At 36.3% G+C, this 24,879-nt stretch overlaps 5 protein-coding genes and 1 non-coding gene across 7 annotated transcripts; 4 read left to right on the top strand and 2 right to left on the bottom strand.

The window, feature by feature from the left end:
* Positions 1-150: 150 nt before the first annotated feature.
* On the top strand, positions 151-232 carry TRNAS-UGA (transfer RNA serine (anticodon UGA)). The gene has a single exon. It is a non-coding gene; the product is annotated as a tRNA-Ser (tRNA).
* Positions 233-285: 53 nt separating this feature from the next.
* On the top strand, positions 286-2,291 carry LOC111007061 (mediator of RNA polymerase II transcription subunit). Its single transcript, XM_022279235.2, has 3 exons — positions 286-864; positions 1,249-1,344; positions 1,865-2,291. The coding sequence occupies exons 1-3, from the start codon at positions 472-474 to the stop codon at positions 1,961-1,963; spliced, it is 588 nt and encodes a 195-aa protein (XP_022134927.1). The 5' UTR covers positions 286-471; the 3' UTR covers positions 1,964-2,291.
* Positions 2,292-2,354: 63 nt separating this feature from the next.
* Positions 2,355-4,957, bottom strand: NPC6 (non-specific phospholipase C6). Its single transcript, XM_022279234.2, has 3 exons — positions 3,595-4,957; positions 2,926-3,102; positions 2,355-2,795 (listed from the first exon to the last, which is right to left on the bottom strand). Exons 1-3 carry the CDS (start codon positions 4,679-4,681, stop codon positions 2,497-2,499), a joined length of 1,563 nt encoding a protein of 520 aa, XP_022134926.1. The 5' UTR covers positions 4,682-4,957; the 3' UTR covers positions 2,355-2,496.
* Positions 4,958-7,226: 2,269 nt separating this feature from the next.
* LOC111007207 (CBS / octicosapeptide/Phox/Bemp1 (PB1) domains-containing protein) lies at positions 7,227-12,806 on the bottom strand. 2 transcript variants are annotated; one of them, XM_022279485.2, is made up of 15 exons: positions 12,357-12,806; positions 12,014-12,208; positions 11,211-11,379; positions 10,980-11,112; positions 10,714-10,884; positions 10,550-10,628; positions 10,351-10,464; positions 10,201-10,267; positions 9,846-9,951; positions 9,681-9,739; positions 8,561-8,670; positions 8,344-8,477; positions 7,909-7,994; positions 7,726-7,815; positions 7,227-7,635 (listed from the first exon to the last, which is right to left on the bottom strand). In XM_022279485.2, exons 2-15 carry the CDS (start codon positions 12,139-12,141, stop codon positions 7,456-7,458), a joined length of 1,626 nt encoding a protein of 541 aa, XP_022135177.1. In that variant the 5' UTR covers positions 12,142-12,208; positions 12,357-12,806; the 3' UTR covers positions 7,227-7,455. The 2 variants fall into 2 exon arrangements, with proteins under 2 accessions (XP_022135177.1, XP_022135176.1); XM_022279484.2 differs by having other exon boundaries at positions 12,014-12,176; positions 12,357-12,805.
* A 3,728-nt stretch (positions 12,807-16,534) lies between these two features.
* Positions 16,535-17,091, top strand: LOC111007014 (DUF3339-domain containing protein). Its single transcript, XM_022279149.2, has one exon. It carries the CDS (start codon positions 16,677-16,679, stop codon positions 16,884-16,886), a length of 210 nt encoding a protein of 69 aa, XP_022134841.1. The 5' UTR covers positions 16,535-16,676; the 3' UTR covers positions 16,887-17,091.
* Positions 17,092-18,212: 1,121 nt separating this feature from the next.
* LOC111007013 (gamma carbonic anhydrase-like 2, mitochondrial) lies at positions 18,213-22,394 on the top strand. The gene is made up of 2 exons (XM_022279147.2): positions 18,213-18,624; positions 21,699-22,394. Exons 1-2 carry the CDS (start codon positions 18,267-18,269, stop codon positions 22,073-22,075), a joined length of 735 nt encoding a protein of 244 aa, XP_022134839.1. The 5' UTR covers positions 18,213-18,266; the 3' UTR covers positions 22,076-22,394.
* The last annotated feature ends 2,485 nt before the right edge of the window (positions 22,395-24,879 follow it).

Genomic DNA, 24,879 nt, shown 5'->3' with positions numbered 1-24,879 from the left:
TTCGATTTTAATAAGTATTTACTATTATTTGAATTAAATTAACGAACAAACTGCATAAAAAGATTAAGCAAATTAAATAAAAAATGGGACAAACGACAGCGCTCTTTTCTTTTGTTAAAATAAACACACAATAATAATTATTATCAACAGGTCGATATGTCCGAGTGGTTAAGGAGACAGACTTGAAATCTGTTGGGCTTCGCCCGCGCAGGTTCGAACCCTGCTGTCGACGATGGTTTTGTATTTTTTTTAACAAAATTTATATTTAAACATTTCTTTATGCTTTATTGATTACAATTTACAAAGAAGGGTTAGGGTTTCCTCGTGAACGTCACAAATCTGGTTGGAATTGGGATTTTAGGAGCGAAGTTTCTTTCCCTTGATCCAAGCGGATTTCGAACGCTCTCTTTCTGAATTGAGGGGAATCTCGATTTCAGTAGCAGCAGAAGCATCTTTCTTTCGAAACACGCGATGGAAGATAAACCCACTAGTATTTTGGCACTTCCCCAGACTACACAAGAGCTTGCAATTGAGGGCATCAAGCATCTAGAGGAAACGATAGAATCCGCTTTCCAGATCCTCTACTCCATGAATGATGAGCTCTGCAATCCCACGTTATGGTCCACCACTTCTTCAACGGCTACTTCTGCTTTATCAATTGCAAGCCCAAATGGTCCATCTCCGCATTCCACAAATGGAGTTGTAAACGGCGACGCGAGTTCTGAAAGCACTAACCATCACGCTGACACCAGCAGTGGCGGAGGCACCGGTAGTGGGGGAGCCCTTGAGGAGGCCCGTGTTCGCTACAATAATTCAGTTCTTGCACTTCGTGCTATTCTTGCTGCAATTCCCAGCTCTCAGAATGTAAATTATCAGACTGATCTTTCAACTCTCCGTCTAAGTTCATTGGCCAATGTTTCTCATTTTTCATTTGGTTGTTATTTGGAAAACTCGAGACCGATTCAGAGATATTGAGTTTCCCCACAGTACAAAATGCTTTGCTGAGAACACATGAACTTTTCATATTCAATTTCAGACGAATGCATAAATTTTTTTTTATGTTAATAAGTATTTCTTGCTACAATTTGCACATACTACTCTCGAGCTGGTATTCATTTTCATAACTGCCGATTGATACGTGGACCAACTCCATGTACTACGAATTTGATATATTGCTCACTGGATTGACTTGGTGTTCACCACTGCTGATTAAGCGATTTTAAGCAGTCTCTCGTGTTTTTTTGATAGGCAAAAGCATATGAATCGGGTACGAGTGGTCATGCATCCCCAGCAGACCAATCTGAAATTGATAAGTTGGAACAACACCTCTGTAATCTTAGAAAGGTATTTCATTCTGTCTTCCGCTTGTAAATTCTAGTCAATAGTTTATTTTTTCTTAAGGCTTTCAGGATGTGTCCGAATACTTCCTTTCACTGAATTGCACCAGTTAAAATTTTTAGGCTAAGATTTCGTGAAGGAACTAATACTTCTGGAAATTATTTACTTTTTGGAAACTTTGTAGTCTACTTTCTACTTTCAACGCATGATGCATAGCTATTTATCGATGTATCTGTAATAAGATTTTCTGAAGTGTCTACAAATATTGATGAAACTGTGAAAATTTTAAAGATTTGAGAAACAAGAGTTCTTTTTGTGTTGTTGTATCACCGTCTTAATTTAAACAAAGATTTTGAAACTAAATAGACAATATTGAAAATCAAATATTAAAACTAACGATATTTTGTAGATAATATACTTCTTCATTCGTCTCATTTTTATTCTTTGGTAAGGTCCTCGAGCGATATTTTATTCTTCCTTCAACTGCTTTCTTATAAGGATCCGTGTATCTGTGGTCTCTTTGCAGGAACTTGTCAATAAGAACTTGCATCTCAAGCTTCTGATAGATCAACTACGAGATCTTGTTGCTGATATATCTACATGGCAAAGTCCTTGTTCAGTTTGAAGTTTGAACATACATGATTTAACCTTGAGTCTCCTGACTAATCGAGCTAGATTGTGATGCTCTGTTTCTTGAAAAGATGAGCTGTTATTAGAACGTGTCTTTATATCTCTCCAATGAAACTGGGAACTGTACCTTTGCCATTTTCACAAAATTGTTAATATAGAGTTGGTCTCTGATAATGAAGCACCAGGAATAAAAGGTCTGATCTTTTTTATTTAGGTGCTACAGTATTGGAGTTGAAAATGAACAATCCTGTGTAGAAATTCAAATGGACAGCTTGAAGCACAAGAATCCATATTTAAGAAAATCAGTTACTATTTCAATGAAAGCACTACTGATTGCCTGAGTTTTTCTTAGAAGTGATCTACAAAAACCTTTTAGACACGAAACATTTGAATGCACACAAAATCACCATATAGCTTAAGCTTATGAGATATAGTTACACTTACACTTGCTCTCATCTCTAAAATGTAGCTAGTAAGGAATAAGAATCTATGTTGCTGTGTAGGTTTTATACCAAAAGAAGAATAAATTTAGTTGTGCATTGAGGATCTTGTAGTAAGGGAAGATCTCATGTCCACAATGGCAGATTCATCTGCACCCAACTTGATGGCCTCTTTGCTTGCTCTGATGAACCTGGCAACAGCCCCTCTAGTGTAGTCATGTGCTTCTTTAACGCTCATCTTCTTGCTTATTTCATTTGGGAATGTACTCAGGAAATGGTCACCATTCAGCACAGCAGCCAACTGAACCACCTCACTCTGAAACTCAGATAGTCCACTGTTTTCATTTGCCTCTGTTTTCCTCAGCGGTGTCACGTCTGGCAAGGTTACTGCAATACATGGTTGAGAAATCAACAAAGTATGATTTCAGGAAGCTTATAACTCAACTGAAGATTAAGTCTATTGACAGTAAATGATCTAGGAAAATGTTGATGTGTTACACTCGGGGCAGGTTGATACCTGGGCAATCGGTTCTTGGCGAGGTTAATTGCCCTACAATATGCTCAAATGTCCCAGCCCATGCATCTCTGTGAGTCAGGAAGTTGGAGGAGAGGTTGAATATTTTCTTTATGGTAGCAGGGATTGAGGAATGCTCAAACTCGGAGTTTGGCGTAGGTCCATTGGGACTGCTTATTACTGCAAAATGAACAGAGGTTTAGAGCAATAAACACACCCCATAAGAAGAAACAGTCAAACGATCAACTCTGGATTTGACTTGGAACAATTGTCGCCGTATTCTTATGTGCGTGCTAAATTCGTTCTAAGATGCAGGTAGATACAAAACACTCAAAATCAAGCATCAATCTATGGAGGGGAAATTAAATAAGAGTAGGACCCCACTGCTTTTAAACGCCGAGAGACATGGAAGTGAAGATGATGCTAATCAAGTTCCTATTCCTATATCTTCATCCCCACTTCCAACTGGAGTGGATCCCAAATCCAACCAACTCCTCGACCAAATGGAGCCACCGGTGGCTTCCCAAATGGCCAGCCTGGGATCTGCGTGCAGTAAACCATGCAAGGAGTAAAAGCACCGGCCATGTAAAAATTAGGCCATTTGTGAGAATGTTGCCAAGTTTGAGAGATGTTCTAAGAGTAAGTGGTGAGAAGTAGAAGAACTTGGCTTACCAGTCCCTTTCTTAATCCAGGGCGAGACCATAATCGTAGGCACGCGGACGCCGAGCCGATCGAACTTGAAGAAATAGGGAGCAGGGCCTGTGTTTCCATCAGGATTAGGGACATTGACAAAAGGAGTCTTGACATGGTCAAAGAATCCACCGTGCTCATCGTAAGTGATTATGAGAAGGGTCTCATTCCATTGTGGGCTAGCCCTCAGAGTCTCGTAAACCTCTTTCACCAGTTTTTGGCCATTTGCGACATCATGGGATGGATGATCATCATTTGCAGGAAACCCCACTAGATCGAAATACCGCGGCTCAATCACACTTAAACTGGGGAGCTTCCCATTTCTAGCATCCTTCTTGAACTTCAAATCGTACTGATGGAACTTGAAAATGTACTTCAATTTCCTCAAGTTTCTGTAAAACAGGGTAGTGGGTATGTTCTGGAAGTAAATCCCAAAGTCGTGACCATTCTCGTGAAGTGAATCAAATATGGTTTTCTGGGGATAACCGAGAGCTAATTGCTTCTTCACATGGCTTGTTGAGCCATGAGAGGTTGCAGAATAAACAAAGAGCCTGTTGGGTTGAGTTGGGCCAGGAATTGAAGAGAACCACCTATCAAATACAGCGAATTCGCGAACCAGAGCTCCATAAATGGGCACAGCTTCTGGTTTGAAGCCTTTCATGACAGTTTCTGAGAGATTTGGGGACATTGAAAGCGCCTGTTCCACAAAGCCAGACATGGAGGGAATGGAATTAGAGCCAAATACCTGCTGCAACACGTCTTCAAAGGAGTGGCCCGGATCTGGATCTACGAACTCGGCATCATCGGAGAAGCAAATGGTTCCCGGGTTCGAGTTATTGGTTGAAACCGGGTTGCATTCGTCTCCAGTGACGCCATTGATTTGGGGGTTGATGGATTTCTTCATCCATCCAATCATGTGATCGAAGGAACGATTCTCCATCACCAAAACCACGACGGTTTTGATTGGTTGCTGGCAAATCCGTTGGGGAACCCATGAGAGAGTGAGGAAAAACAAGAACAAGAAAATGAATGGCAAATGAAATGGCGGTTTGTTTCTCCGTCCTCTCATTGTCGCTGCGGAGAGAGCAGAGGCCTAATCTCTTAACGAACCAGAAATCGCAGGCAACGAAGATAGAACCAGAAGATAACCCTCCACAAAGCCACCCTGAGAGTGAGAATCCAAAAGAACACTTAAAAATGGAGAAATTGGGCTGTGGATGAGAATGTTGCAGACAAATGCCACTGATTCTCTCAGTGGGACTTTAAATAAACAAAATCTTCTGGTCATGAGAGAGAGAGAGAGAGAGTAGCTTAGAGTGGTGAGTGGGGTTTTGTTTTATACGCAGAAGTTTGAAGTAAAGAATCAATTAATAAAAAAGGTAAAGCGAAAAAATTGAAAATGTGTCTCAGCCATTGTTTATGTTAAATTGTTACTGATTCAGTGATTCTATCCTTCTCTATCGCATTAGCAGTTACAGTTTTTATGGGGATTAATTGTTCGTTACCAAATGAATCTCCAAGTACGTCATCATAAACATCATATGGTCAACGTTCAGTGAAGCTTTTAACTTGTACGAGATATTATTTTATTTGAATATGACAAATGTGGAGATGAAAATTTGATCTTGCATTTTTTAGCTCTTACATTTTAGACCAGAAATTAATATTTATACTCATATTAGTAATATTTATGAGAGATTTTGGTGTTTTAATGAGTTGAATTATGTCCAATTTTTTTTTCTGTCATTATTTATTGATTCTACACCGGTTTGCATGGGATATTTATGTGGTGTTTGAAATAAAACAGTGTGAGTGGAGATCAGTCAAGGTGTTCACGGACTGTGTTTGGATTGAAATTTGGAAGCAATAATCTGCGGCTGTACATTTGTGGGATTTTTAATTTGACAAAATTCTGGCTGTCGAAGTGTTTGAAAATTTAGCAATTATTGTTGATAGCAAATACTTAATCAAACTCGTTTTTTTAACTTCTTCCAATATTTTTCAATGTTGAAAATTTGTCAAGTAATTTAATCCAAATAATCACTCAAATTAGTCTTACATAGTAAATTGTGATTATAAGAGTAGCGCAATGTTAAATGACGTCTACTTCTTCAGAGGTAGAATATTTAAATTTGTAGATTTGATATTCACTAACGCTTTGAACTATATCATGATTTTTTTTTAATATAATAAAGGTAGGGTAGATAATTAACCAATTAAGTTTATTCTATCAATCTTATTTGAATTTCTTGAAATTGTATAAATTCAATTGCTTTTCCTAAAAATCGGTATCTCTGAACTAAATCAATTTAATCTTGAAATACCTGTAGCTTAAAATATCTCTAAATCAGGGAGGAAAGGGGAATCAAAAGCTAAATGAGTGGAGATTTAACTTTGTGTCTTTTTCCTGCTTTTTCATTTCACATCGTTATTCTTCCCACTCACACTCCCAACTTGACTAACTTTTGTTTTAGGTTAACTTTTTTCCATTAGCCTTCTTTTTATTTCAGCAAATCACAACAATAAATTCCACTTTCTCACTTGTGCCCATCACTCTCAAACCAAAGCTCCCCTCCCTTCCATTATGTATCACACACACTCCACTGCCAAAAATGAAGTGGTGGTTTTATTGGACATCTTAGGATTCGTTCATTTACAAGATCTACCAATGCCAAAATACCCATCTACGAATTCTGTTTGTTAAGCTTCAGCTGTTTTGGCTCTCTTTTTGGTCTTCGCTAATGTATAGGATACTCAAAACTACCAAACAAATGTTGGTGTTTTTTTTTTTTTTTTGGCCTTAATTTTACATTACATAAATCAGAAGCCGTAGTAATTGGCTGAACTTGGGGGCAAAATTTGTCGTATTTTTCTTTAAAAAAGTCAAGTGTGCTACGCATGTGAACCATATCATGCCGCAGGCTGTGGTGCTTAGCTTAGGCTTTGCTTTTGGATTTGCCAAACCACAAACGTGTGAACAGAAGACTCCGTGACACCTCTCCCAGCTGACACAACTTTCACCTAAAAACCCATCTCTTGAAGTAATCTAAAAAAAGTGCAACTATTTTAGAAGTTATAGAATAATCTGTGGTTCAAATACTTTCTCAGTAATACTTCTTGAAAAATCCATTACTTTTTTCTGAAAACTATGAAGGCAAATACCAAAAGTTGTGTTTTAAGGGGAAAAAATTAGCTTCGACATTATTTATCATCAGGACCGACACTCCCCTCGTGACAGTTATTTTTAACAAGTACAAACAGTAGTTTTTATAAAATTTATGACAATACCTTACTGACCCTTGACCCACACTTGGTTAGAGTTAGCGACGAATTGGTAAAATTTTTCTTATCCAAGACAATAAACATATAATCAAATGGAGGGCCCTTCACTTCAAGCACCGACTAAAGTACGATGTTCTTCAGCCACATCGACCATCATCTTTTTTCCTTTTTTTCTTTTTTCCTTTGTTTTGCCTACTACACCGACCCCATAGAGAAAATCAAGCAAGCAGTTGAGACTTTAGAATTATGAATGGTATGTAGAAAGTTGATTCATAAACTCAAGATTCTCCACGAATTCATGGAGCTGCAGAACCTTCAGAAACAGTAACACGTATCATCAATCCTCGCGGGAGTAAATTAAAGCATTTACTTTCATGCAGACAATCAACAATCCCAAATTTCAACAACTTTTCTTCATCAATATGATTTTTCAACGAAAATAGATTATAAGCACAAGTACTGATGCTGTTCCAACCAATCCCATCCCCCCAATCAGGGCCCCAAATTTAGGAGGCTACTCGGACCAAAATCATTGAATAGAATGTGTATGAATTTTATTGATTAATTACCAGATCTTCTCAAGTATGCTAACACGCCTAACCCGGCTACAAGCGCGGCTCCAGCTGCAACTGCACTGTATGCCGATGCCCATGCGTCTTTTTGAGCATAATCCATAGTTTCGGCGCCAGAACCCCTTTTACGACCACGAATTCCTGGATATTCTAAATGCAATCTCAGACCCTGCACAAAACCAATACGTCAATTCTCGAGTTCAACCATTTCTTTTTGAGGGTTAAATTGTCGATCACAAATAATAATCAAATACGGTACCTTCCATCCAGCCAACCTTGCGTGTTCTACAGCTGCTGTAAGATCACTGTCTGATGCTAGAACAACTTTATCGCGGTCTTCATCTTCATACTACAAAATTTGGTCATCAATTAGTTCTGCAATTTATGGTCAAGAAACTAGAAATTATCAAGCCAAATAAAGAATATTGATCCGGGTGCGTACCAAAATGTGAGGCAATTTGTTGCGGTCGATATCATCGCCAACTCTCTGAAGGATGGCTGTTATAACATCTGTTAAACTCCGAGTATCTTCGCTCGGATAGAACAACAAAGAAACCAGTCAGACCAACTTAAATGCATGTCAAAGTCGAAATTAACTACGAACATGAAAAGGCTCATTAGAAAGATACGAAAGAACAAAACAAGGTTGTTCGCAGCCGTTATAGCTGCAGCGAAAATATTCAGCCACCCACCAAGGTCTTGCCAATCAAAATTGGCTATTACTAAAAGCAATAGCAAATAATGTAACTTTAATTGAACATTTGGGAGTAATTATTGGAATGAATGATCAAATGCCTCAAAAGAGACATGAAAACTCATCTATAACTTGCACAACAGCTCTCCTGATATTGGATTAACGATAAAAGTAGAACAATACCACAAGAAAATCGATGCATCCTGCCCTTCCTGTCTTCGAGTTTAAAAGAGAAAGTACTTTGCAGTCCAGATGATGGAAAGGGGAGAGATCTTCCAATTTCCGTTTCCTCAGAAGCCAATTTCAATGAACCTTCACTGAGATGTCACGCTAGCTTGTGAGATAAATACATAGCTGAACTGCAAAAATAGAAATGCATAATAATTTTGAGAAGCACAACCTACGCAGTTCATCATCATCCTCATTTGGCGATAAGGCCATGGCAGAATCCCAAAACTTCTGCATCATAGAACTCGCAGCCTCATTGCTGACTCCAGATGCATTTCCAACCTAACCATGAAGCAACGCCAAGACCAAATAAATCTTCACAATAATAGATCATAATATAGCTCCAAGAAATTTTAATACGTCCTTCAAAGGATGGCCAATATTCTATATTAATTTAAATTTTTTCTTCTCCTTGTCGAGGCTCATAGGTTTGACCAAATAAATGAGAACAATTGTTTTGTTTGTTATCCCTAAAAATCCCCACCCCATCAATGTTCACAAGGTTTGAAACTGAGATTACTGTCAAGTCTACAACATTCAATAGTTATAGAACTCGTAGGATTTTCAAAAATCCCCCAAGTAGTAGCCTGACAGGTTAACCCCTGACTACTTAGTTAAATCCTAGAGCCTATACCACATTTACCACTATGACCAATCCTTGAGGTTATAAGTCAGAAAAATCAGAGAAGTGGAAAATGTGGCCCCTCACAGTCACACTTCAAGGATTTCAATCTGGAAGAGGAGAATACAAGTTACTTGCTAGAGCTTGTGCAGATCACAAGAAATTAGGGGGAATCTCATGCTTTTGATTGAAAAAGCTTAAACGCGGAGACGACCACAACAAACACTAATGGGGTAACAAAAATAATATATCAAAATACCAAAGAACGGGGAATCAAAGGTGCAGAGCTGCATTCAGTTTCTGCATATACGAGAGCAATTCTTACTGCTAAATAATATAGAAAATTGCTAGATTAAGAACATCAAAATGAAATTGTCTCCACACCAACTTAACCACTAAAACTATATTGTTCAATTGTAGATCATCATTTTTCCCTCCCAAAAATGGCAACACCATTAATTTCAAATTCCTAATCTTATTATGGAATACATGATTAAGAATCTGGACATTACACTTCCAGTAGAATGTTGATAACCATTTGAAAGTGCTATAGCTCGAACACAGTATATCTTATATATCATCGTGTTCTTATGGTTATTTTTTCAATGTCAAGAAGTAAGAAGTCGACAGTACTAAAAACATATAAGATTCCAAAAATTAATGGACTCACTGTGGCAACGGCAGCATGGGTGATATGTATTACATCAACTACAGCGACAACACTTCCATCTGCAACCAATTATTATCCATCAATATCAGAAGTTAAGATGACAGACTTACATTCACAGATGATAACCTTTTTTTGTTCATAGGATTTCCTATTACACAACGTTACCTCTATCTACCACTGGAAGGTGCAAGAATTTTCCATCATGCATAGTGTGCAGCGCATCAACTATTGGTGTATCAATTGTTGCGCATTCAGGATTTGGAGTCATGACCTTTTAACATGAAACGAGGGCTGATATTCAGTACTGAAGAATACTAATCTTACATACTCAAAGAGATTAAAACAAACTTTACAAGATACAGAGTACTGTTTCTCTTATATCCATCTTTCTTGCAATTTTGGCTGAATTTATCTGTGTCCCCAGTCCCAATCCAAACAAGCACCCCTACACAGCTAACCAACAGGAAGGAAGGGGGAGATACACCATACTTCATAGTCCATGCAAGCTGAAAGAAATTACCTTCTCTACAAGTGTGGATTCTGGTGGAAGATTTTGTGCTATTAATCGCATCAAGATATCCTTTGACCTGGAAAAGATAAAATATCAGGATGCATGAAATTGTATGCAAGTATAAAATCCTAAGTTTAGAAGAATGATCATGGTACTCACGTGAGAATTCCTTGTGGCTTATTATCAACTGTCACAACTGCAGAACTCGCTCGAAGCTCAAGCATCTTTTTCGTAGCCATAAAAACTGTTTCTGTTGGTGGAACTGTAACAATCCTGGAAGATTGAACATCAATAAAAAAATGCAATGTTGATGAAATTAAAAACTAAATATCTTTCACGCAAGAAAAGTATTACCTACTTTAAATTCTCTGGGATAATAGTAGACAGAGATGGTCTGAACATACGCTCTCGAAGTGTCTCAATAAATGTGTTGGGACCTGTCCATCAGCAATACCACAACTTAGAGTTGTTTTTTGGAAGATATTAAATATCATTTGGGATGACAGTCCAGAGTCCACTGACCAGAAACAGTGGTTCCCCAACTTTTTTCAACACCTTCAACTGCGGCTGCGATGGCCTTTCCCTTTTCAGCTGCCCTTTCCATTCGAGCAATAGCATCATATAAACATTTTGCAATATCAAGTAATGCAATGACCTCCCCATTCTCAACTACAGGTAAGTGTCTAAATTTTCCTGTAGACAGAGATACTCAGACCCGTATATCAAGAATCACTACTAAACAGAATGGTAGATCAACACATGGATGTGCTTCTCAGAACCCTACAAACCTTGAACCATCTTTTGGAGGGCTTCCACTGCTAGAGTGTCAGAAAGAACAAAAACTGGATTCCTCGTCATAACTTTAGACACAGGTGTTTCTTCAAGATTAACTCCAGAAGCAATAACCCTTGTTGCTATATCCTTCCATCAAAAGGAATAATGAATATATCAGAAAGAGTTTTTTGAAAAGTGGCACACGGACATTTACCCTTAAGGCTAAAGGAAAGCCGATGTTAAACCTTGTCTGTGAGGATACCGCAAAGTAAAGCGTTTGAATCAGTTAGTAACAAAGCATCAACTCTACGAGCAACCATTCGACGACAAGCCTCGGAGATGGTAGTACTTTCAGGAACTGTTAGTGCTCTTGACAGCCGCAGTCGTTTTACTGTACGCTCACCAGTGAGTTGTCTTTTACAAATGCAAATGGAGAAGGGAAAACAATGTTAATATATCTTGACTACAAAAGATCAATTTAGTTACTGCATCCAACATGTATCCTATAAATTGTTACATGATCCACGGAAAGTATAGTATAGTACTCCCATTCAAGTACATTATCTAATCCCTTACAAGGTTTCACGATAAAATTATAAACAAAAATACACAATATATACATGATACAACCACATGATATAGCAGAGTACTCCCATTAAAGTAAATTTACTAATCCTTGAAAAGATTAAGCGATGAAATATCAATACTTGAGTTTCTTGTATGATTTTCAATTTTTATTTTGCCTTGACAGATTCTTGATGACATAAAGTACTAAAATTCGCAATTTTACACAGCAAAAAATATGGGAAGGGGTTGTTATGATATGAAGGTTCCTGCAAATATTTGAAGAGTCTTAAAATGATCGTCTGAGTGAAAAAACGCAACTACATACAATTTTCATCTTTCAACTATGAAACTTACGAAGAAAAATCCAAAGCGTGCAATAGAACCCGAATGAATAACATGTCAATTAGGATTAATGCATAGGCATAACAAAATAAAGATAAATAAGAACATCACTAAAATAGGATTTGGATTAGCGATTTACAATGAACGGGAGGCTGAAAGAGACTTCCGCACATCCGAGCTTCCATTATCATTGATTTTCTTCTTGGTCTGAGATGATATGTTCGTTAAGGACATACTTCTTCTAGAAGAACCACCTTGACTAGTCATTTCTTGCCGATGGTTTGACCAATCGCCGATAAGACCTTAAAAGCGTTGCAGCGGAAGCTCGTTCAATCTCACGTACAAAATTAAATATGGGAGAAAATCATAGATGCTCATAGCCGATAAATAATAATAAGCAATAAAGAATCAAATTATAACGAACAACTCTTAGTTTTGAGGCACATAATCGAAATAACAGAATAAAACGAAACTCTAAAAACCTGAAATATAACGCTTCTTCTTCAACGTCGAGTCTCCTTTTTCTTTTTCCTCTTTTCTTTCCTTTCTGCAAAATCCTGAACGTCGATTCTCAATATAGATTATTCAAAACTTTATGAGTTAAACCCCAATCGTGCCTGCAAATAAATCGGGAGCTCGTGGCCACGAGAAGCACGAAAACTGAATAGAGAAAGGAGGTCAACGGCGAAAATCGATCGATGAACTTGTGAAATTCAAAGAAAAAAAGAGCAGTAACGGTCGGTAATCTTATCGGAAAGTTAAAAATTATCCGGGAGAAACTACCGACCGTCGAACGAACAAGAAAGAGATAGAGAAACGGAGAGAAAAGGGAAGGAGAAAACCTAAGAAATGGGAGGAATGGGAATTTTTTATGAGGATGGAGAGGGTACACCAATCCGAATCCCCCACGTCGACGAAACTAACTGTAATGGCTCAGCTTCAAAATTAACAGGTAAAATTTGCGAGGTTTGGCGCTAAATAAAGAAATTGATTTTTCCTCGACTTACGATTTTCCCTCTCTTTGCTGGGGTTTTCTTGTGCCAACTAAATTGTCTTCAAATAAAATAAAACCTTACAAGTTACGATATATAACTTAGTTTGTTCTTTTACGTAGTATTAATTTGATCTCTATATTAAATTTCATGAATCGTCATTTTTTATTCATGATAAAATTTATTAATTTTATCTTATTTTTTACTAAGCCATAATATTACCACAATTTAAGTTGTTATTAGTGAAATTTTTATCTAAATATAAATTGAAAATTGAAAACTAAAACCACGAGAAGGAATCTAAAATTAAGCCAAAGCCATAAGGATGGTTAAGTTTGTCAAAATCTTATTATATTGTCACGATTTATTTTCTGAAAGTGTTGTAATTAATTTTTTAAAAACATATTTAATACCAAAAGATGTCCATTTACTTTTGAATTTTCTTTTCCAGTTTTATTTAAAAGATTAAAAATACTCCTTTTCGTTGCCCAACTTTGAATGTGGAACGATGAATTTTGCAGCCATGAGGTGAGAATTATAAATTACAGAGAAAAGAGGTGTGGTGTGGGGGGATCGAGTAAAGTTGGTTCCGATTCCTATCTCGATGCTCTGTTATGTCATATGTGCGATCGTTAAAGACAGCCTCGACCGGAAGTATAGCATACAAAATCCATTTCCACGCCTTTTTTAATTGGATAAAAGCATTTTTTTTTATTTGTACATTGGTGTCTATGGTAAGTTTATGCTTGTTTTTCATTTTCAATTTTGTTAAGATATCTAAATATTTTTTTTTATACAATATATAGGATAGAGTCGGATTCGTGACCACACTCAGTTTGAGATATATGTCAATTACTATCACATTGACGAAATCTAAACATATTTATATTTATTATCTGTCCTTTTTTATAAATATTATCAAAATTCTATAAAAATATTGGAAATAATAAAAACAAGTTCATTGTCTGTTGTTTCCGTTTCTAATTTGTACCAACATAAATAAGTATCTTGTTTCATCATTCTTAAATCTATGAGTCTTGAGTCCTGCAATTCTACTTTTTTATTATAACAAATAAACATGGACGTTATCAAACGGACCCTTAACGATCCATTTTCTACTTCTTATTTCTCGTTTTTTTTAGAAATATTCTCAACATTGTATAGAAATTATGGAAACAATGAAAATAATTTTTTTTTGTTATCGATCTCAATTTTTTCCAATATAAATAAATATCTTATTTCACGATTTTTTAATCTATGGGTATTAGGAGCCATGTAATTTTATTTTTCATTAGAAAAATAAAAAAAACATTGACGTTACCAAAAATGGCTTAATGATTCTGTTTATTTTTTTATCGTTTTAAATTTTAGTAAGAAATCTAAGTATACCTATGTTTCTTGTTTCCATTTTTTAGAAAATTTTTATATAAATTTTGAAGAAAAGAAACAAGTTTCTTGTTTTCGTTTCCAATTTATTTCAACCCAAATAAATATATTGTTTCATCGTTTTTTAATCTTTGAGTGTTGAGAACCATACAACAATATTTTTTTATTTAAAAAGAATAAACCTAAATAGCAACATTACCAAACGAGTGCCTCCCTTCGAATTTTAAATCGTCCTTGTTTAGCTTCATTTTTTTTATCATTAGTTATCAAATTAAAATGTTTTGATTTTCAGATTTCTTTGAACATTCCACCAGTTTTTTAAGTCAAACCTCCAATTTAGAGGTAGAACTTGGAAGGCTACCCTTTTGATTTGTTCCTTTTTAACTTAAAAGGTACCCATTTTATTAACTAAAAATAAAATAAAAAAATATTAATTCATATGAAGATGTGATAGATTGCATCATTTTTTCAGATATAGAAATAAATATGTCAATTATTTTAGTTGGCTCACTTTGTTACAAAGTCTTCATCTTTGAACTCATAAATTAATTTTTTTTTTCTTTTCTTTTTGGAACATTGCATTATAGACTTAATAAAAATATCAACCTACATCTCATTCATATAAATATTTAGCTACTCAAGTTATACTCCGCCATTGTAATTTTTAAATTTCTATGTTATACTTAAAAGCATCTCGGTAAATGATAGACAATATTTTTTTAAGAAAATTAATAATATCAAAATATAAATTTTAAGATAAATTTGTAGTTTTAGTTAATACGGTTTACCTCAATTTTAGTAGTTGTTGAGCGTCACACCAACCTATCGAAAAAAGAGATCATTAAACCTATTCAACAACTTAAATATGACTCGATAATTAAAGTATATCTACGTCTAAAGTTGTAAATTTGAATGGTTAATCTTATATTTTGTAGTGTAGTGTTCCAAAGAAAAAACAACTCCATATTTATAGTTTTAAAAGCTAAATATTGTCCTTACATATTGAATAAAGCTTACTAAAACATTTACATGTTATTAAATATTAGTCGAACCGCTCGAGTCAAATCATTAAGGCCAGACTATCCAACCAGATCATATATGAGCCGACCCAAATTCGTTCGAACTGGTTTACCTAAACCAACCAAAAACTCTCTCAAATAAGAGAAACAACGTAGAGTGCGAGATACACTCTCACTAGTGGCAGATCCATAATAATGTTGAGAGACAAAAATTCATATACACGTAATGGAAAATATCAAATTTAACTCTGTTAACGTGTATCTCGATGATTACCCTAACTTTCAGTTTCATCAAATTGCACCTTAAATTTGTAGAAGTGTATTACAATTTTCACCTTAAACTTCAAAAGAGTATTACGATTTTTACCACACGAGAGATTCTCATTATTAAATGGTTGAACAAATATCATCACTCTCACAATTTTTTTATTTATTAAGTAAATTTAATTCACATATAGATATCTCTAATATTTTGAAAACATCGAACTCATTGTTGTAATTATAAATAAATTGTTGCGTTTGATTTATGTCATTCCACCCCCCACACTGAACTTTAATCAAAGCATAAAATAGAAAGAGAATATATATATATATATATATATAAAAGAAAGTAGTTAAAATTTGTCGAAAGAAAAAAAGGGTTAAAACAACGAGATAGAGGTATGGATTTGAAACTAAGATTAAAACACACAATTTAACATAGTTTCAATAATGTCTTAACATGAATATATATAAATTAATATTTAATTAACTTCATAAAAAACGATGACAGGAAAACAAATATTGAATATTAAATGAAAATTTTAAAACTGATTTAATTTATTGTTACCTTTTTAATACCACACAAGTGATGGATTTCTGTTGATATCTTCATTTCTTTCGAATTGAGGTGCAGATTTTGGACCAAAAGATTTGCATGGCTATAGAAGAAGAATACATCTACAACACACGATTTGACAAACCAGGTGTAAAATATGCATTCCTTAAAAGGCCGAATCACACCATTTAATTTAATATATACTTAGCATCAAAGTGTCTTTTTCTCTTCCTCTATGCGTGAAAGCTGTAAGCCGTTGATCGTTTGGCCTATGCCAACGAGGGATGCAGATTGCAGCTTTCTCTCCCAAGAAAATCTCAGCCGTGGAATTTATGATTTTATTAAAAACAAAAACCCATATTTTTATCTTAACAAATTAAATAATAAAAAATAAAAAAGCGGAAAAAATGGCACATCTTGATCCGTCCACGTGAAGCATCAAAACAGAGGCAGTTGTCGCATCAGTGTCCCGTTTAGAAGTTTGAGACCCCCACCGGCCATTGCTTCTCTTCGCAAACCTTCCACTTCCATCTTTCTTTAATTCTTTCTCTGTGTGTTTGTTTGGATTTTGCAGGCTTCGGCATCGGCATGGCAGATTGGGGGCCGGTTGTGATAGCGGTGGTGCTGTTCGTGCTGCTCACCCCAGGGCTGCTGTTTCAGATCCCAGGCAGAGGCAAGGTGGTGGAGTTCGGGAGCATGCATACCAGCGGAGCTGCCATTTTAGTCCACGCCGTCATCTTCTTCGGCCTCATCACCATCTTCCTCATCGCCATCGGCGTTCACATCTACACCGGCTAAACCAGATCCCGCTTCCTCGTTTTCTCTCTTCTTCATTAATTTTCAGTCGCTATTACCCTGTTCCTATTGCTCTGTCTGTCTGTCTGTATGTCTACTTTTTTTCCTTCTAATTTTTGGGGGTTTATATTGAATGGACTGAATTTGTTGTTATGTTATACAGATACTTGTATTAAACGGTATGGTAAATAGACTACTGGTTTTTTCCCTCGTTGGAATTACTGTTGCATTATTGAAGTTAAAACGATTCCGATTAGTAAACTCTGCTTTATTTGCTGTTGGGTAATTGGTAATTAGAGGAAGAATAAGGAGGAAAAGATTCCGATTCGAATCAAATGCGAAGTCGCAGTGACCTAACAGAGTGAAGTATGATTTGAAGAAAAAGCAGGAGATCGATAGACGATTCCCATGGGTTTCATTATTCTATATCCATTGTCACGTGCTTTTCTATTGCCTTCGTTTCGCTCTTGAACCTTCATCTGTCGCTCGGCCACCGCTTCTGGTCGGAGATAAGTTCCGTCGGTGCGCTGAATTAGATTTGGGCCCCATATCTGTGCCTGCCGCCTTGCCCTAATTTCAGGTCTTTTTTCTTTTTTGGGCATAACTCATCCATCGCATCAAACCAACCTTTTCCATCATAGGTTTTCATTATATGTTTCTATCCCCCCCTCTATTTTTTAAGAAATAATCGGTATTTTGACGATGGCTTCGTCTCTCTCTCTATATATATAGATATAGAGTTTGAGGTAGTGGAAGAAAATGAATATGAATGAGCAAATTGTTTGATCTGATGCCAGTTATATAAAATGAAAATCTTTATCTAAGATCAAACGTGTCTAAAAGTTAATGCTTCCATTTCATCTTCACTCAACTTGTGAATTTAAAAAGAAAAAAAAAATAATAGGAAGATCATTTAGTGCACTTGAAGATGTTTAAAATTAATGTGTAATTATTTTTAAATTTTTACACAGTCATCAATTATTATTTTTTTACTCGAACTCACAATTTAACTTTTTACGATCGGATCGAACTCATGTCCATTACTATGTTCACTTTTGGATCAATCTATCAATTATTGACAAACTTAGTGACAAAGTTGAATAATTATAGTTATATAGTATACTGATGGTTCAAACTTACTTTTTTACAATGAAAATCATTTAATCGATGATTTTTAATAACATTTTTATTTAGTTAAGTAATTTCCAAAGGCAATGGCAAAGGATGATACACATTCACGGCCCATTTAGTTTAGCCCACAATGGTGTAAGCCCATGTGATTTGGCATCGTAGGCCCATTGAAACAGCAAGACAGGTGATTGTATCGCCCTCTCCGACTTGCCATCGGCTGAATCACAGACAACGCTCGGTTCTGCTCTAGCAATGGCAGCTGTAGCTCGCTTTTCCAGGAAGGCAATAGCATCAGCGGTTGGGACTAATCAACTCCGCCGTGCTTTGTCGACGGAAGTGTCCAAGACGATCGCGCCATCGCCGGATCGAGTGAAGTGGGACTATAGAGGTCAAAGAAAGATAATCCCGCTCGGCCAGTGGCTCCCCAAAATTGCTGTCGACGCCTATGTTGCGCCCAACGTCGTCCTTGCCGGACAGGTTAACGTCTGCGACGGGGCCTCCGTCTGGGCGGGTTCGGTTCTCCGCGGCGATCTCAATAAGATTACAGTCGGGTTTTGTTCTAATGTCCAGGAACGGTGCGTCCTCCATGCTGCTTGGTCATCTCCAACAGGTTCAATTCAGTTTACATGTTTTTATGTTCTTCTTTTTCTGTCATTTACAGATTTTTATTTTCTCTAATTTTGACGTTTGGTGATTGTTTTCCTCGGTTCCGTGGAAACGTGAATGAGGGAAGGGTCATTGGCAACTGCACACACAATTTTAATTTTCTGTTTGTTTAACTTGCCCTTTCAGGAGATAATGATTTTAATCTATACAATTTTTTCTCGACTCTTTAAAAGATCTGTTGTGTAGCTGATGCAATTATTCATTTCCGGCTATTTGATCTAAAACATAGAATGAAGTATCTAGATTTTGGTTTTCTGGAGATTTAATAGATTCGTGTAATTGGAGCTACTGGCTCTGAGAAATATGCGTTATAATTTCTACATGTCATGTTAACGAATAGCGAGGTTTCAGCAATAGTCTTGCCATCGGCAAATGTGTTCATCGTCTTAACTTTTAACTGCGATGCTTTCATTGGATAGTGTCTGAAATCTATATTCGCGGTTGAACTTTAAACTTCGAACTTCTTCATACATACCGTATTCTGCCAGTGGATTCGGTCATTCTCTGACATTTTGTACTTGCGTGTCAAAGTGGGTTTTGAATTATCCATGTGCGTGGTAAACAATGATAGAGGCTTATTTGATGGCTTTAGAGTTGATTAGTGTCCATCCTCTCTCTCCTTCCAGCTCTTCCAGCTGTTAGAGGTGTTATTTTTTTGGAGACTAAGAGTTTGTTAAGGATCCTGCATTGAAAAGATAAGCTACCTAACAATGATTTATAATATACATAAGCTACTCCTCAATTGGTTTTGTGATGGAATCCATAAATTTTAATATGGTATTGAGTCCAATAAGCTTAACTGAGCATCCGATCAAAAAATAGGATCCGACCAAGATTGGTGAGTCCAAAAGAGCCGCCATCTTGAGGGGACATGTTAAAAGTCCAACGTTGAAAAGATAAGGAACCTAACAAAGACTTATAATATACATGAGCTACTCCTTGTTAATTGGTTTTGAGATGGAAGCCCGTAAATATTGATAAGATTATTTTCCTAATTCGAATCACATTCCTTACCTCGTTTAGATTTTATCTGGTTTAAAAGTCAATAGGGCAAAAAAGATCCATTCCTATTGTTAATTGTGATTATTGGTGGGCATGCAAGTGGGGTTTGATCGTGGGTTGCGAGATTGCTAGGTTATCCCCTCATATATCTTTGTTTTTCTTTGGGAAATAATCCTATCTTGTTCTTGTTAAAATAGTGTTGTCCAATTGCTTCAATAACATTGGTCCAACCTTATGGACTTCTAATCAATTCGTGTGTTGTCGTTAGCTCTCCGACACTCCCCATCCATGACAATTTGGTGGTTTCATTCTAATCATATTGTCTAATTGCTTCGATCACAGGAGCTAAACTGTTATAGTTATAGCACCAAGCAGGAATCTAGCATCATGGAAGAATCATGCTTTTCGGATAGGGAGTAAAACCATTTTGTCTTTGTGTTTCTTAGTAGAGGACGTTATTGATTCTAAACTAGCTTTTGAATGTTTTAATTTGATGACAATCTCTTGCCTGAATGGTTAACCAATGTGTCACCGAACACCTCTCCCTCAAAAGATCTACATCTACACTATTAACTTTATGTACACTGTTTTCTTAGATCTTTCACTTATTCATTGAAACATCTCATGTAATTTCTTCTTTCACATGACATGATATGTACAACTTTTTCTTTGTGTGCATGTGCAACAACGTTTTCTTGTACTCAATATACCTCTATTTCATTTGAACCTTATTCATTGGATATCTGTTCTAATAGTTGGCATCCTCATCAATCATATCATCATTTTAAAATTTAGTAGATAGTTTGAGGGCGTTACAAAAAGATGAGAGATAAGGAGAAAACAGAGGAAGGGTTTAAAAGGGAAACCCAATTAACCGTACCATCATCTTACGATTAGTAGATAGAGATAGGGAGTTACAAATGAGAGAGGAGCAAAAAGATAAGAGAGAGGGAGAGTCAGGTCGTACAAGGAAGGTAGAAAAAGTCCATGAATATAGAGACAATGAGAGATTTAGAGAAGAAGATGTAAAGCCAATGAATAGTGACTGTGTGTGTCCATGAATAGAGACACAATGAGAGATTTAGAGAGGAAGATGTAAAGCCAATAAATAGTGAAAGTGTGTGTCCATGAATGGAGGGACAATGAGAGATTTAGAGAGGAAGATAAGCCAATGAATAGTTATAGTCTGTGTGCGCAAGTTGTTGTTAAGTTGCTTCTACCTTTTATATTATTTTAGGTTTAAGTGCTACTTTAAAGTTTGGCTCCGACTTTATAGCTAAAAGCTTATCTTTGCCTAATGATATTGATATTCATACATTAGCCTCTTTCTGTCAAGTGCATGCTATTGCATTTTTCAGTATTGGTGATGAAGCGTACAAGTCTCAACTATTTGTTTCTAGAGATTTAGGGGAGGTGAGAGGTGTTGGGAGGAGGTCTGGTCTTTGTTAGGTTTAATGTCGCTTTGGGATTTGGTTTCTAGAGATTTTTGTAATTATTTGCTTGGTCTTATTCTTTTGGATTAGAGTCCTTTCTTGTTTGTTTGGCTAGTTCTTGCTTGGCTCCTTTTTGGGTGGTTGTTCTTATAGCCTGTTTTCCGTTGGTCTTCTTGTTGGCCCGTTGGTTGGCATTTTTTTTTTTCATTTTTCTCTATGAAAGCTCAGTTTTGATTAAAAAAGATATATATGTGATGTTCCAACTTTGTGGCCTCAAGTCCAGAATAGGCATTAAAGTTCCAAGTGAGGAAAAAAGGGCACTAGTCATCCAAATTTGACCAAGTTTGCTTGGTCTTAATCCATAATTGATTTCATTGTTTTTTTTTCAAAGAAAAAAGGTCCATAATTGATAATCTGTTAGTTGTCAATTTTGAGAAAATGAAATCCATCTATCTTATTGGAGGCAAAGATGCAGTTGGATATAAAGATGAACTAAAATTTGTAATGCTGCTTACTTCCTTATTTCAGTTCATGAAATTTGTACTGTTTTATGCTTTAATTTCCCTCCATATCTCAATCTCAGGACTGCCAGCAGAGACATCCATAGAGAGATTCGTTACGATCGGTGCATATAGTCTGCTGCGGTCCTGCACAATTGAGCCCGAGTGCATTATTGGGACGCATTCCATTCTCATGGAAGGATCCCTGGTTGAAACCCACTCTATTCTTGAAGCTGGGTCCGTGGTTCCCCCAGGAAGGAGAATTCCAAGTGGTGAACTTTGGGCAGGAAACCCAGCAAGGTTTGTTAGAACACTGACCCACGAGGAGACCTTGGAAATTCCTAAACTTGCTGTTGCAATTAATGATCTGAGCGAGGAACATTTCTCAGAGTTTCTTCCTTACTCCACAGTATATTTGGAGGTTGAGAAATTCAAGAAGTCTTTGGGTATAACCATATGATGCAACCCGTCTTCTCATCTTATTGCATTTTGTTTGTCGAGGAAAATAAATATCTCCAAATCATAAACCAGCTTTCAGGTTCCTTGATTTCGCGTTGATTTTGCTGGCATTGTAGGATCAAATGGATTTTATTAGTTTAAGATTACTGTTTTTGTTATCACTTGGATCCGTTGTGGATAGTTAAAATCCACCAATGACTTGTAATCTCCCGTGTATGTTTTACAGATAACATCTATATGTTCCAAACGACACATTTGGGTTTTTCGTTTGCCATTTCCCAGGTATCTTAAGAAGTTGGCTCTGTAAATGTTTCAAGGAATGTCTGATGAACCTTTCCTCCCTTCTCTCCTTTTATTCAATTGATGGCATTGACTCAGGTTATCCAATCCAGGTCTCCTGCCTACGAGATTGAAAAAGTGTCTAGGGAATCCGTTGACAAGAAGTTCTCTGGTGTCTTAATTCAGAAGAGGAGCTTTTAGGTAATATTAGGTCTTTCTCCACAAATTAAGCATACAAAAGTGGGGCAAATACGACAAGGTATTAGGTTTTAGCACCAAGATTATGAATCTTCATTTATCATTCGCGCGACGTCAATAACCAATCTTTAGTAAACAATGCATCAATAATGATATATTCTTCCCACCAAAAAGATCCGATGGAAAGTTTTGTGTATATTCTAGCTCCATTGACTTGCTATATTAGTTGTTGAGAGTTGTACTGGTCTCTCTTTATAAATAATAAACATATCTAAAGTCTTTCCAACAAGCCCTTCGTGTGAAAAGCAGCACCAATCAGAAGCAAAATTGGTTACTTTTCCAAGAGCCTCCAGGCACACCACAGCACTAAATAAGGCAATAATAGGATTATTTAGCTCAAGTCTTTTTCTGTAAGTTGAGACACTCAGCATGCCGAGGAATTGGCCACCTTGTGAACTCGTCACAAAGTCATCAACCACAACCACAACCACCTACAGTCGTGGAAGACCTGATCATGGAGAACATGAAAAAGAAAGAAAAAAGAAAAAAGAAAAAATCTCTCTCTTACATGTTGTCCCTCTTGTTATTAAAGCCGAGATATAGACATCTCAACCATTCTAATTTCTAATGCTCATTCCACTTGTAAATTTCTCTCTCTCCCCTTCTCCTTTGGCCATATCGCTTGTGTATTTATTCAACCACTTGTGTCTGTCTAGACATGGTATTCCTCTATTTCTCAAGATGCCCTCCACAGAGAAGAATGAAGCCATTTTTTCATTCAGGTTGTGACAAAAAGAAACAGATGCTGTCTATGGTTTGTTTTCTTGTATCATGCCTGATGTTGGAACGGTTCAATCAAATCAAATCTCCCAAGAATTGGGTCTTTTATTTTGATTGAGCCGTGCCAATATCAGCTTCGGAATTGTTTGTTCTTCTGATTTTTGCATCTAATCTTTCATCTTGTGACTCTTGTACTTTAACATGGCTTAGAAATCATATTGTTAGTTCGCGTGATTATTGCATTTAATCTTTCATTCTCTCCTTTAACTTGCCTAAGAAACCATATTGTTCGTTCTTCTGATTATTGGAATATTCTTTCAAGTTCTCCTTATTAACATGGCTTAGAGATGGGGATTTTGAGACCATCGAAGACCGTACATTCTTTTACTTCCACGAAACACATTTAGGGGTAATCAAAGCAAGCAAGAGAAGCTGATTAGCCACCATGATGGCCACTAAAGAAGGTCTAAAAGTGTAGCTTATGTTCTTTTTGATTTGGGATCCCAATATTAGGTAGGATTAGATGAATTAAGGCAAGCTTTATGGACTTGATGGGTATTTTTTATTTTCAGTATGCATTAAACAAATCCCTTATAATTGCGACACCTGTGCCTATTCTCTTGGTTGCTATTTAGATTGTAGAGCAAATGCATGGCTTCTGAATTAAGATCTTCTCACATACATCATTACTGAGCTGGATTGATGTTGCTGAAGTAGGAAAAGAATATTGGACAGCAAGTGATGCTGCTCCAAAATGAGCAGCCAGGAAGCGAGACCGGCTGCTTCTTCAAAAAATTGAGATTGTGCCATCTTACTGGTTCTTTCTTTTTGACTGAAGTACAAGGAATGAAGAATTTACAGCTCTAGATGAGGATGTTACTTCTACTCTCCTACGTTAATAAAGACAGATGTACATTGTGAAAGAAGAAGAAGAAGAATAAGACAATTTCTCATAGCCAATCCACCATCATTGTAGTTTCTCTTCTTGTCATAAGAGACCAAGAACAAAAAAAAAACAAGAAAGGGCCGGCTTTCTTACATTCTAATTGCCTTGTATCTGTGGCAGCTCACGCACATTCTAAAAGTAACGGCAAATTACAACATTTTCTTTTAAGTTTCTTTTTACCTTTTCTTTTTAAGTAATTTGATTGGAATGTAGTACTTTTTACCATATTTATAATTTCATTTTTTAGTCACTATTATGTTATATCAAAGTTTTCTGTTGATCATTTCACTCTTGAAGTTAAACCTTGTTAATTAGAAAGACAAGTTAATGACATTGAATTTTGCCATCATAAACATAGCTCAATTAGATAAGATATTATACATTTATCTTTAAGGTTTGACGATTAAATCTCTATCCCAATGTTGAACTAAAAAGAAAAAAATGAAGATTTCTTATTAATGATTTTAATTGGAATCCGAAGAAAAGAGAGCATTTTATAATTTTATGAAACCCGATTCCAGGGGGACCGAGAGAAGATTTCCAGGGTCCCATAAAGGATTGAGATATTTACAGAACCATTGAGTCGTTTTTCTTTTTCATTT

The sequence above is a fragment of the Momordica charantia genome, assembly GCF_013281855.1.
Source record: "Momordica charantia cultivar OHB3-1 chromosome 6 unlocalized genomic scaffold, Mcharantia_2.0 BLBB01000006.1, whole genome shotgun sequence".
NCBI lineage: Eukaryota > Viridiplantae > Streptophyta > Magnoliopsida > Cucurbitales > Cucurbitaceae > Momordica > Momordica charantia.
This window is presented reverse-complemented; position numbering and strand designations above follow the sequence as displayed.

Excerpts from the sequence above, each read along its gene's own strand:
- LOC111007061 (XM_022279235.2), top strand. The coding sequence starts at position 472 with ATGGAAGATAAACCCACTAGTATTTTGGCACTTCCCCAGACTACACAA. Across the intron at positions 865-1,248 it reads CAATTCCCAGCTCTCAGAAT|GCAAAAGCATATGAATCGGG; the intron begins GTAAATTATCAG and ends TTTTTTTGATAG. Across the intron at positions 1,345-1,864 it reads ACCTCTGTAATCTTAGAAAG|GAACTTGTCAATAAGAACTT; the intron begins GTATTTCATTCT and ends GTCTCTTTGCAG.
- LOC111007013 (XM_022279147.2), top strand. The coding sequence starts at position 18,267 with ATGGCAGCTGTAGCTCGCTTTTCCAGGAAGGCAATAGCATCAGCGGTT. Across the intron at positions 18,625-21,698 it reads TGCTTGGTCATCTCCAACAG|GACTGCCAGCAGAGACATCC; the intron begins GTTCAATTCAGT and ends TCTCAATCTCAG.
- LOC111007014 (XM_022279149.2), top strand. The coding sequence starts at position 16,677 with ATGGCAGATTGGGGGCCGGTTGTGATAGCGGTGGTGCTGTTCGTGCTG.
- NPC6 (XM_022279234.2), bottom strand. The coding sequence starts at position 4,681 with ATGAGAGGACGGAGAAACAAACCGCCATTTCATTTGCCATTCATTTTC. Across the intron at positions 3,103-3,594 it reads CTGGATTAAGAAAGGGACTG|TAATAAGCAGTCCCAATGGA; the intron begins GTAAGCCAAGTT and ends TTCATTTTGCAG. Across the intron at positions 2,796-2,925 it reads GCCAAGAACCGATTGCCCAG|TAACCTTGCCAGACGTGACA; the intron begins GTATCAACCTGC and ends CATGTATTGCAG.
- LOC111007207 (XM_022279485.2), bottom strand. The coding sequence starts at position 12,141 with ATGACTAGTCAAGGTGGTTCTTCTAGAAGAAGTATGTCCTTAACGAAC. Across the intron at positions 9,740-9,845 it reads CCTTCCAGTGGTAGATAGAG|ATGGAAGTGTTGTCGCTGTA; the intron begins GTAACGTTGTGT and ends AATTGGTTGCAG. Across the intron at positions 7,995-8,343 it reads GATGCATCGATTTTCTTGTG|ATACTCGGAGTTTAACAGAT; the intron begins GTATTGTTCTAC and ends ATCCGAGCGAAG.